Raw genomic sequence first — 12635 nt, 5'->3', positions numbered from 1 at the left:
CTTGGAAATCACGGTGAGGGGAGAGAAAAAAGGCCCGAGCTGCTCTCACTGCAGCTGTTTGGCTCTTCCACTGCAAGCTCCATTCACTGATGATCTTAAAGAGGCTGCAGGGGGGAAGCTGAGCACAGCTCCTCCTCCACCTCTTGCTGCTGCAGGGTGGTAAAGTTGGGTCAAAAGTGTGACAGGCATGCAGAGGGGGGAAAGCTGCACATCGGTGGACACCCAGGGGTTTGACACATATCCAGTTGCTGGACAGAAGCAGCAGCTGACACACTTTGCAAAGCGCAGAGAGTGCGCCCTGTTCCTGAACCCTCCACCTTAAAGCTCGCGGGTCGCTTTGCCATCAGTTTGTTGCATTTTCTCTCCTCACGACCTGAAATAAATTTGCAGCCTACAAACACACAAACTTGTCCACTGACAGCTGCAGGTTGTCACGTCATGCCACCCCCCACCACCCCCTCCCCTATGCACCAAACCACATATTTAGAGCCCTGCACGCGACAAGGCTTTCATGATTTACCCCGAAAAGCGTGCACGCGCCACGCGTCAACTCGTGCAGAGTTCCTAATAAAGACCGTCTATCTCGTGACTATTAAGGCGCCCCGTGCTCTACATCCCTGCCTGTGCGCTGCTAATAGCGCCAGTACTAGTGAGTCCACACAGCATCGTCTTACCAGGAACTGTGCAAAGGGGAAGATCTCAAACAGGAAATGCAACTGACCCTTCTTAGCCGTCTAACTTTAAAATGCACCGGCCGTTCTAGACCTGCAGCGGTGCACGTTGCAGCTCGTGCAGCCGTGATTGCATATCGCTAGTTTTGCACACATCGGTTTCATATTCTTACCTCCCTTCGACTGAGACATTTCCCCTTTGCTTTGATGAGGGGGAGGGGAAGCACAAAAGACTTTGCCTTCTTTCTCACTCCCTCCCTCCATCGCCCTCGCACTGGAGCTTCAGCGGCTCGCTTTCTGCAACAAAGATGCAAAAACACAAGCCTCGATCTTCATGCACTTGGAGCCTTTTCGCGTCCGAAGCGTGCGCGTCCGTGCGCAGGGCGCCGGGACGGATGCACGGCCGTCGGGAAATCAGGTAATTCTGCAAATGCACTGCAAAGAATTCTCCGCAGCACTTACATGATGGGCCAAGGCTGGCAGCGGAAAGCTCCTAACTTGGATCAGTGTGAGCCCCTGCGAGAGAACGTTCTTCCTGCTTGGGCCGCGGAGGCTTGTGGGAAATGTAGTGAGCGCTGCGGCGTTTTATTTTCGAAACTGCAAAGACGCTGAAGTTTGTAACGTATCCTAAAAAAGAGTGGGTGTGGGTTTCGTCTGTGCACACAGGATGCAATGGAAACACTGACTGTTATATTCATTTCTGGTGGGTTTTGTACATTTTCAGCATCGATTTCATGATGCAATAGTTTGTAAAACACATAAAAAAAAATCTTGCACCAGCTAAGAAATCTGCACATTCTGTAATAAATTCAATCTGTATTCGTTAAAAAGTCACTCTCAGCTTCTTTTCTTATTATTCTATATTATTCTTAGAGATATTAGAGAGTGAACTCCTAAGGGAGCTCTTGGTAACAGCAAGGAGGAAGAACTCCCTTTTAACAGGAAGAGAGTTCCATGAGATTCAGACTCATGCAGGGGCCATACGCTGTGACCTTTGTGGGGTTTTTGCTTTCCAATATAAAGCCCCTTCAGGTAACTGTTGTTTTGATTTGCCACTTAATAAATAAAACTGAATTGACTGGAGACAAATTAGAAAAGCGAGGCTGAAAGAGTTTAGACGTGTGCTGAGGAGGGATCGTGGATACAATGGACAAGGGATTTTAAAGATGAAGCTGCCAGGAAAAGAATGAGGATCACGGATGTAGTGAAGGAGGACATTCTGAGGGTTGGGGACAGGGTGGGATGGAGGCAGCAGATCCACTGTGGCAACCCCAATAGGGAACATCCGAAGGAAGAATTATGATAGAAATTGGTTCAATGTTTTTTAAATTAGCTGATTAAATCATACCATGGATCAAAGTCAGCACAGAGAAAGCAAAAACAGTCAGTGGGAGAAAGGTGAGTGTGGCAGGTCAGTAAGGTTTAAACCCGTGGCGCTCAGGGATTACTCGAGCCTGCACTGATTTCTTTATTTGAGACTGAGCAAGTTTAATATGAGCAACGAGCAAAGTACAAAAGTTCAAGCACTGATTATGCAGCAGAATTATTGCTGCATTATTATTACTGTTCCTTTCATTTCTGTGCAGCTTTCTGCTGTTGAGCTCTGTGCATCACTTTATTATTTATAGAATTATCATCTGAAGAGTCAGCAGTGATGTCAGTGCAGTGAAAAGTAAAAAAAATATAAATTTGCATAAAAGGAAACTTGATCAAATGAATCGCAGGTGTTTTAAACACTCTTTGTTCAGGTGTCTGCAAAGAATCCAGACAGAAAACGCTGTGAACCGTAGAGCAATAATATCACGTTAATAAGACGTTACAGGGGCTGCGAGGTACAAAACACAACAATATTTTAGAAATCACAACAACACTTGACTTTACAGAAAAGTTCATGATGTTTTTTCCGTTTCAGAAGATGAAACCAAGTCCTCGGTGACGAGCTCATGTCACTTCTTCTTTCTGTTGTCTCAGCATGTTTTTGTTAGTAAGTTTGAAAGAAGAGGATGGAATCGACGTGATCTGTTTTCTGAATTTTTGCCTTACACCTGAGAATCACAGTAGAAGTTAAACACAGAAATATATCAGGATTATCCTACAGTACATGTTAATGAAGCCATAATAGTACATCTATGTGATAAAAACAAAAAAAACTTTTATTTGCATGTAATAAAGCAGTTTTGTGGTTTTAATAAGAAAAAATATCATAATAATTTTTCATTTTTCTTATTTATTTTAAGTCTATTAGATTTGGAGGGGATGTTACGCGTTGTGTCCATCTAAGGCAAGCATTTTTTTTTGGTCTGCTTAAATGAAGCAGTTGCAATATCAAATCAAAATTTATTTCTATAGCACATAATAATACAACAAAGTTGACCAAAGTGCTTCACAGTCGGTCAGAGCAAAAGGATAAGACAGAATAAAAAGAAACAGTTAAAAGGAGGGCAGGAAACAATATGACAATATGACGATCGTGGCTCGAGAGTTGGGAGTTCGCCTTGTAATCGGAAGGTTGCCAGTTCGAGCCCCGGCTTGGACAGTCTCGGTCGTTGTGTTCTTGGGCAAGACACTTCACCCGTTGCCTACTGGTGGTGGTCAGAGGGCCCGGTGGCGCCAGTGTCCGGCAGCCTCGCCTCTGTCAGTGCGCCCCAGGGTGGCTGTAGACTGGATCAACTCAGAGGAATGAATATAAGGAGTCTGGGAGCTACGACAGCAAAGGCCCGATCACCTCTGGACTTCAAACGAGACCTCGGTTGCGTCAGGAGTTTGATTGGAAGATCTAAGTGACTTATTAGGGAGTTCGTTTATTAGGAAGGAGTTTGCATAGATAGCTGGGAGCCAAATGATTTAAAATTTTAAATGTAAGCTTGGTTCTGCTTACTTACATGTTTTGTTTTGTTTTTATATCTGACAAATAAATTTGATAAAGTAAAAAAAAAAAACAATTGATAAACTGACATTTGCCAGAAAATAATTTTTTGCATGTGGTGACAAAACATAAGCCGGAAGACAATCAGGACAATATTCAGTTTAGTTTTTAAAACTTATGAAACAATCTTTATTACCAGGCGACACTGATTAATGCAGCAGTGGATGTAAGTAACAGCATCGATCACATTAATGGATTCGCTAACGAGGTGCTGCGACATCGGTGAGAAGGAGTACAGGTTGGGTTTCTAAATAAGTTATAACATACAAGTAGAAGAAAAATGTTTAAAAAAATCAATTTACTTTCCAGTAAGCACTGAATTAACAATTTACTGATTTAAAAAATTGAGCCATCTACAATTTTTCAACCATATTTCACAACAACACAAAATATAATCAAAAAAACAAAAACAGCTAATACAAAATCCATCAGCAAACATTAACATCAGGGTATAATTTAATCAGCAAAGCTTTAGATCAGTGCACACCGGGCAGTGAATATCAGCTGTGACCCCTTTATGTGTAAATGGGGTATAATAGCACCAATAACAAATCAGTGTATGACAAAGGAACAACCTCAAGAATAAAGGACGAAGCTGGTGATGTTCTGTATTTTCCTGAGTGCCAATAAATCCCATAAAAAGACCAAAATTATTAGCGTGTTAGCCCATACGTCACTTTAAACTTTAATACCCAAGGTTTTTATGGTGCAGTAATTTTCTCAGATAGTTGGATGCTGTGTCACCATCTTTCCATTATGATTTTACCCTCACAAAATGCTCTCAGGCAGTCCTGAATCAGGATCTTTGTTTTTTATTTGCTCAGTGATTCCAATGACTCAGGTCCACGTCTCCATGATGGGATATGAGTGAGGGTTGGAGTGAGGTTAATTCTTGGTGCTTATGAGGGTTTGGTACAGTGGCTTCACAACAATATGGAGGAACAGGGAGCTGTCCATGAGATATTCAGATGTCCGGCGGTACAGGTCAGCTTCGGCCAAGAAATCGCCGTTTTCCTCTGTGCTCTGGTGGAAGTTGTAGACGTGCTTCACCACCACCTTCCCCTGCTGCTGAGCCATCACCAGCACCGTCTTCTGGAAGCTCACTCCAGCAAAGTCGGTGCTGGACGTGGCAGGCGTGATGATGATGCGAGGACGCCCGCCTTCTACGCGAGTCGGCTGCATGGCGCCCGTCTCGGTGTACATGGGCCTCATGCTCAGGGGCAACCAGCGCGGGGAGAACAGGACGTTCCAAGTCACGCGTTTGTTGGCGTCATGGTTGCTGGGCCCCAGCTGGGTCTGGAAACTCATGCTGCGGTCGTCCCGTGTCGGGTTGTTGACGATCCAGGGGGACCCCCACACTGGGGACAGGTAGTTCCTGGGCACAAAGAGGCTACAGTTCACGTCAAAGTATTTGGCCATCTGTAGTGGCGAGGCCGAGTGAAACTGGTAGGACATGTAGAGCAGGTCACGCACCGACTCCTGATAGCGAGCCAGGATTGTGGACTGGGTTTGTAGGAGGAAAAGCTCCCGTGGGGGGATCATGGCGTAGCGCACAGCTCTCAAAGCGTTCTCAGCCGTCAAACCGTCCGGATCGTTCTGGATAATCCACGCCTCCAGGGCTGAGAAGAGCTCCATCTCACTCTGCAGGATGAGGTCTGAACGCTGCAGCAGGGACATAAGCAGCTGGCTGCTGATGGTCACCCACTCGCCGCTCTGCAGAAAAGACGACAGGTTCCAGGCCATGTACTGAAGACAACTGTCCCTCAGAGTCACATCCCCGGCCTGCAGGGCATACTCGTACCAGCCTGCCACGTGGCCTGACGGGGTGTCCCTGGCCAGATTTTGGGTCATGTACTGGGTGATGCCCTGCTGGAGACTCAGCACCTGATACTTAGTGGCCAGCTTGTGTAGAGGAGTGGCCTGGTCCAGACGCAGAGAAAGCTCCCCACAGTACAGATACCTGCACAGAGAAGAGAAGCTGACTCTATGACCACTGCTGGGTGTATTTTAGACATTCTTAGACTCATGCTAAAGCTGGAAAAGCTGCATTTTCATAGCAGACATCTTAAGTCTTAGCATCCACTGCCATTAAGTCTAGAGTTAGGTTTAGGGTTTTGACTATGATACCTTTCAAATTAGGTATCATAGAAAAATTAAGTTAATACAATAATTATAACACTGCACTTTTTCTGTTAATGCGGTTGCAGGTAACTGGGACCATTATTTACTAAATTACCAACTGTACACATCAAAGGGGCTGAGGGTAACTTTCCCAAAGATTAGTATGTCAAAACCTAGGCTGCATCCTTCGGAGGACCCGGCCTTCGCGGTCTACGTGGGCCGGGTCCTTCAAAGACCGATAACGCCGGAAGTGCGAGGCTGTGAAATGGGAGGGTCTAGCCTTCAGATTTGCGTCACCGCTGTCTCAGTGGTGTTTAATAAACTCAGCTGTCTGCTCCTTGCCATCTAAATTATGGCAGGACACTGGCGTAAATTCTCAACCATCTCACACTTCTGTTTAATCAGTTTTCTGTTTGGTGTTTATTCAGCTGTGTGAAACCCACGGAAGATTAATAAAGTTTATTTAATGTAATCTAATCTGATCATTTTAATCTCAGCCAAACCGATTTACTCAGGAACAAATGAAACACTGAAAAAAGCCAAACAATAACATTTTGAAGTTATCTAAATGACTTATATATCATGTTCAACATGAGTAGCGACAGACCCGTGGGGGGGGTTGAAAACAATGTGCTGGGAGTTCACTGTTCTCCCGGCTTTAGTGACCCTTGAATCTCCGGATAGCTATCGATCTGATGGGTAACAGACGTCTCCGAAAACATCAGAGCACTTGTGCAAATATGTGATGTCTTGATAAACGGCAGATGTTTCAAGTTTACACAGCTGCATTTTCGTCTGAACATATTTTAAAAGTTTATTTGTGACCCAGAAAGTGTAATTAGAGTAATATTAAAACTAAGTAGCTGCCGTCATTGTTGGAAACTGGAATTGGCTGGGCCGCGCTATCAATTCTGGGATAGGTTGGGCCACGAAGGATAAGCCCGGCCCATCGTTCAAATTCGGGGGAATGAAGGACGCATTTTTCGGCCGCGTTTGGAGCAGCCTTCGAATTGGGACAGCCTTCATCGCCTGGCAGTGAGGTAATCGGTCTACAAATGCAGCCTCCAAAGGATGCGGCCTATGTTTTGGGACACAGCTTGAATCTTTTATATACAGTCTCTGCTTTAAAGTATGACAGAACAGGGGTATTAGCAAACTAACTTAATGATAGCAAAAAATAATAATAAATCCCAATTTAGGTTAACACAGAGAAATGTTAGCCTTCGTTTGTTCCCTTAAATCCATAATTTACTTAAAAATCCTTTTTCCTCACATACAAAATCTTGAATCATCAGGATTCGTAACATTTTAAAGACCTCATAGTGACCTCAGGTGACTCTAAACCTCTCTTGTTGCTCCAGCAGCTGGAAAGCATTCTTTGTTGATAATGACTGAGAATGAGAAAAAGTCAGAACAGTGGCTTCCTTTCATGATGATTTCCCCCTCACAGAGTGCTCTCACGTAGTCACCAATCCAGTTATTTTTGTTATTTATTAAATTTTCCTTAAAGAAAAAGCACTTGGATGAGCAGATTAATGATCCAAACATCAAACCAGAGGCAGTTAACAGAAAATACACCTTAAGTTAACATCAAAACGAAGTGGTTCTCTTTAGAACAAGAAGGTTTAATCGAAGCAGAATAAGAAAAATAAGCGTAATGTGTGATTTGATTAATCTCATTAGCAGCTGAGATAAAAATAGATTTGCTTATTGATTGCTGTTGCAGGCTTCTCGGTGCTGCTACACTACAGCAGATGCTACTGAACAGCACAGCAGTTTCCTCATTAGTCAATTTGCTTTACATTGTAATCATTGATGGGCTCATATTTAGAGCTGCAGTTTCACACTTCCTCCCTCTAGAGGGTGTGCTAACTCAATCAAACTTAGTTGAAGTGACCCTGAAGGACAAAGGTGTATGTTCCCCTGATGCTGGGGGGGAGGGGCATCCTCTGTTCCCGCCTCACCTGATAAACTTGTCAAACACAGAGGCACAGTCGGAGCTCTCTCTCAGGACCAGCATGCTGCTGTTGCGGCTCAGCAGGATCTCCTCAAATACAGGACTCTGCAGGGAGAGCACCAGGGCGTGGGCCTGGATCACCTTCACCTCGTCCGCATTGGGTGTCTCCACCCGCAGCGACACGTCGCTTCCATTGCCCTGAATCAGGAGGGCCTCCAGACGCTGCACCAGGACCAAGGAATGGCTGATGGTGTCCCCGTTGCTGCCACCATCCTGGGCTCCTTCAGCTTTCGCCATGCCTGGGTTTTTTTTGAGAAAGCAGAAGGAGCTGGTGAATTTAAAGGATTGGATGCATTTCATAAATAAAACAAAGCTGCGTGTGAGTTATTTATTAGGGCAGATAGTGGGGTAGTATCATCCAAATCCATGCCATTGATCAGCCCAGCTGCGCTCGCTGTCTGGATAATGAAGGATTGTGGGTCATGTTTAATTAAAGCTTTGTCTCAGCTGAGGCGGTTGCATCGCAGCGCACCCCCGCCACCCCTCCTTCCTCTGCTAGACCACAGAGTTACTGTAACTGCAGGGATGTGAGCCTCGATTCATATTCGCAAAGTATAGTTGCTCTTTCTGATTCATTATAAATATTTGACACTTTCTTCCCCACGCTGACACAAACAGAGCACGCTGTCAACTTCTGTCTGTCGGCTGTGATGTTCAAAGGAGTCTGAAGGAGAGGAGACCATCCTCAAAAGAGTCCAGATGATGAGAGAACCACAGCAAACAGAATTTTAAATAGTGTGTTTGGCTACATATTTGAAGATTCACTCAGTGAATACAGTCTCTCTGATTTTTGCACTTTCTTAGGGAGCTTACACAAAATATTTGGTCTGAATCATGTGTTTATCTTAAAAAAATGTCCCCCACATATATTTTGTTTTGTTCTCTGGACTTAGAAGCTTTGAAGAAAACTGCTTTTATTTACCTCTTCCGCCACCAGTTGTGTTTGGTTAACATCTGCTTCTTTTTTATAATTGTTTTAGCAGTTTTAAACACCTAAAGTTGTTTATTTCTTTACCTTTTAGCTTCATATTTAACATCAAATAAAACCCAAACCTAACCCCTGATGGATTCCCAGCGAAAAGGTGGATGTCAAGAGTTTTAAAAAAAAACTCAGTAACAGTAGAGCCACTGTTACTGTACAGCACTTATTATTAGAAATAAATCTACTACTCATGCACACGAGAGACCAGTTTCAAATGCATGTGGGAAAGTGCACCAATATGAACTATTTGATTGTAAACTGCTAAAAATAAATACCAGTAAGCCTGAGTTTGAAAAATAAAAAACCTGCTATCACTGTGTCCCAGAAAAAAAAAGAAGAAGGTCAAGTCACTTTTTCTTTCATACAGCCGCCAAAATGTAAAAAGTGATCTCAGTGAAAACTATTTCCTGCTCCTTTCACAGTTTGGCTCTTTAAATGTACTTCTAGAAAACACATCCTTAGTACTCGTTTGCTCTCACTCAAAATCAAAATCTGTTTCCATGAGAATGAATTCAGTTCAATTTATAGAGACATTTACAGATAAATAAGGCAATATTACAGAAAGACAACCCAACGATCTTCTAAGAGCAAGAATTGACTTTTAACACAAAGAAACTGCCGCATGTCTCAAATGTTCTGTATTTGTGCTCAACGTACCTGCAGCAGAAGCGGCAGCCTCCATCTGAAGGCAGACAGCCAGAAACAGCATCCCAGCGTGGACGCGAGCAGCCTGTTTCACCATCTTTTCTCCTGACTCTCCTTCCCCGTCTATCCTGGAATTCTGCTTCCTGTTGTTCGGAGGATGATGGGGTCTGCGCCCGAATGACGGATAAGACTGGGGGTTCTCCTCACCACGTCCAGCCCACCACCACTACCAACACCATCGATTTGTGGGTGGAAGCAGGCCGGGGTTGTTTCCATGACTACCGCTTTGATCCTGACTTTCCTATCCTTGGGTATCAACGCTGGCTGGACATCATTGATCCAGCAGTGATGCTGTGGGGAACTAACAAAGCTGAGGCTGGGGGGGTAGAGCTGGGATGTTCAAAAAGAAGAAAAAACACAGTCATCTGATAATTTGTTAATGCCTGCAATCATCCTAGTTGTCAAGCTGACATCAGTCTCTCTCCAGGCCACAGACAAAAACACAAAAACACCTCATATAATCTTAATTATTTATATTTACTTATATATAACAAAACAAAACAGTCCTGACCCTGAAGGTGTGCTGCAGTATCTGGCAACAAGATGTTAACAAGATGGGCCGTGGTGATCAGACGGCCATATTCCGTTGCCCACGTGCCCATCTTTGGTGCCTTCAGCAGTGAACGGGGAGTCCGCGTGGGAACGCTGGCTGGTCTGCGGCTGTGCAGTCCCATACATAACAAACTGCAATGCTCTGTGTTGTCTGAGACCTTTCTATCAGAACCAGCATGAATGTTCTGCAGTTTGAGCTGCAGCAGCTCCCCACGTGCATCTGTGAGTCTTGGCTGCTCATGACCCTGTTGCTGCATCACCACTGTTTTTTCCTTGGACCCTTTTTATAGATCCTGATGATTGCAAACCAGGAACACCCCACCACAGCTGTGTTTTTGGAGATGCTCTGTCGATCCATTACCGTTGGGCTCTGGTCAAAATCACCCAAATCCTTATGCTCAGCTTCGAAGATAAAATGTTCAGCATGTTAATAAAGAAAAAATGATCATATTTAAAATTGAAGGAATAAGTAATGATGTGGGTGTTTGTCTTGTTGGAATGGTGTGTAGATATGTTGATGGTTAGAAGAAGAAAATATCGAAGTCTGTGAGAGAGCTGTCAATATTTTTTTTCTAATGGTTAAATTTTTATTTGTTAAGAAGTTCTGCTTTCAAAGAACATACAACACACAATCAGAGACATGGAGCCACAGACTGGGGGAAAAAGAGGCATCAGAAAACAGCACAGTATGTTACTAAGTGATGGAGCTGTGAAGGAAAGTTTCATTTATATGTGCAGCCAGTTTTATGGCAGCAGGTAACTTGGGATCTGGGAAACAGGCTAAGGAGCTGCAAGAACAAAATTATTGATTTAGATGTCAGATTCAGGGCTTGTGAAGCTGCTGTGAATGCAAGTCTACTTGAAGAAGCAGAATTAGAGCACATTATTTTGCTTTTACTTACTGACGATTGTTTCAGGGCTTATTACAAACAACCTATATGTGAGAAGGCTGTGTAGGATGCATTACATTCATTTAGACTAAATTAAAGCATGATAATAAATTACATATGCCTGGCCCCGAGTGAAACTGAATCACTTAAGAACTCTTATTAGGAGTCCAAATGCAAACAGAGGCGTGGGAGACCTCTGGAGCGGACTCACGGGACTGTTAGTGGTGCTGTCAAGCTTTAGTGGTGGACTAAATAGTCCTATTCAGTTACTGTAGTAATCCATTATGTCCAGAACGACTCAAATCCTTCATTTAAGACATGAAAGTCAATCAGCCCAGAAAATTACAAAATCCCACAGGGCCGCCGCTAACAGATCAGAGACCACATCAATGCTTCCTGTAGTTCAAGCAGCAGACACATCAGCTGCTGCGAGGAGATTGAATCAGGCCTCTGTGACAGAACGGCTGCAAAGAAACCACTGGGGGTGCGCGAGGAGAAGGACAGAAACACAATACATAGACTTTAGAGCAGTGAAGTTCTGGTATTTTTGTATTTTTGTGTGTTTTTGGGGTGATTCAGAGAACATGATTGGATGGTATCTGCATGTGGAGGAAGAGCAGTGAGGGTGTTTGCAGCCCCCTGCAGACACACACAGTCTCATTTGGTGGAGATTAGCAGGGCAACAATGGGCCAAAAAACATCTGGAGGCTCTGTAACAGCTGTATCCCATAACCTGACCTCCAGAGTCAATCTAACCCCCCGGAGATGGTTTAAGATGGTGAGTCCTATTATTAATATTTTACACAGGATAGCAGTAGGAGTGCCCCGAAGGTGTTCTGGTTTGGTGGTGAGGATGTCTGACATTATGATGTTGAGCTTTTCAGTCTTTTTCATTATCAGTTTAGTTTTTTTTTCCCAAAAATGACCCCAAAATAAATTGCACAACACATTTTCAAGCAATACATTTTTAAAAAAAAGGCAGAAGTAGCGAATATGATGTAAATTAAAAGACATATTTACAGGTTAATATTACATTTTTTTATTTTTTAGAATAAATCCTCCACTTTCAAAAACTTTACATTTTTTTGTAATTATTTCATGGTTCAGGCTTTAAATGAAAAATTGAACTTGACAGTGTGTAGTTATTTATCAAGTCAAATAAAGACCGGTGAACTGACATATTTAAAGCGTAGCAGTTTTATCAGGGATATCCTCCCGCCTGCATTTACAAACTCCACATCCTGATAAGTGTGTCAGTCTGTTCACCCCGTTCACCACATGTGCGTGACACAGAGACACAAGCAATTTATTCACAGCTCCAGGCTACGGCACGCTTCATCAGGACCGTGAGTAAGTTAAACCATCGATAACCGTCTCTAATTAATCTCCTCATAATCTCCTTTTAAATATGTATAAAAGCAAACTAAAACTCAGAGTCCACAGCCGATGTCTTGGCTGTTTATGTTTATCGTGTTTAGTGCAGTCGATTCTAAATGATGTGATCATGTGACTGTTCTTATCACGGTCTGACTCTGGATAGAAACGAGGTCTCTGTGTCTGGATGTTTGGTCAGTCAGTGATAGTAGCCTTTTAGTGGCCTCGCCTTCCTGTAACATTATTTACTTAAATTATATCCAGTCACATTCATGGGAGCAAACATTTCCATCCTTTAGAAGATTTACAACCAGTCGGCCTGGTCGTCTGCCTCCAGGCTTCCAGGTATCTCTGATTTATGTCATAACATAATAAAGTGATAAAGATAAAATTTCCT

General features: G+C 43.5%; 2 protein-coding genes across 2 annotated transcripts in view; both read right to left on the bottom strand.

Moving 5' to 3' along the window:
* The window catches only part of map2k6 (mitogen-activated protein kinase kinase 6), a 42595-nt gene extending 41231 nt beyond the window's left edge, over positions 1–1364 (bottom strand). Inside the window, exons 1-2 of the mRNA XM_082543277.1 lie at positions 1134–1364; positions 845–968 (exon numbers count right to left, since the gene is read on the bottom strand). Of these exons, the coding sequence (XP_082399403.1) occupies positions 845–935 (91 nt within the window). The 5' untranslated portion in view covers positions 936–968; positions 1134–1364. The remainder of the gene's footprint in view (positions 1–844; positions 969–1133) is intronic.
* Positions 1365–4341: 2977 nt separating this feature from the next.
* On the bottom strand, positions 4342–10254 carry btbd17a (BTB (POZ) domain containing 17a). The gene is made up of 3 exons (XM_082544423.1): positions 9375–10254; positions 7683–7974; positions 4342–5557 (listed from the first exon to the last, which is right to left on the bottom strand). Exons 1-3 carry the CDS (start codon positions 9457–9459, stop codon positions 4483–4485), a joined length of 1452 nt encoding a protein of 483 aa, XP_082400549.1. The 5' UTR covers positions 9460–10254; the 3' UTR covers positions 4342–4482.
* Between the last annotated feature and the right edge of the window lie 2381 nt (positions 10255–12635).

This window comes from Aulonocara stuartgranti, assembly GCF_965226115.1.
Source record: "Aulonocara stuartgranti genome assembly, chromosome: 8".
NCBI classification, from domain to species: domain Eukaryota; kingdom Metazoa; phylum Chordata; class Actinopteri; order Cichliformes; family Cichlidae; genus Aulonocara; species Aulonocara stuartgranti.
This window is presented reverse-complemented; position numbering and strand designations above follow the sequence as displayed.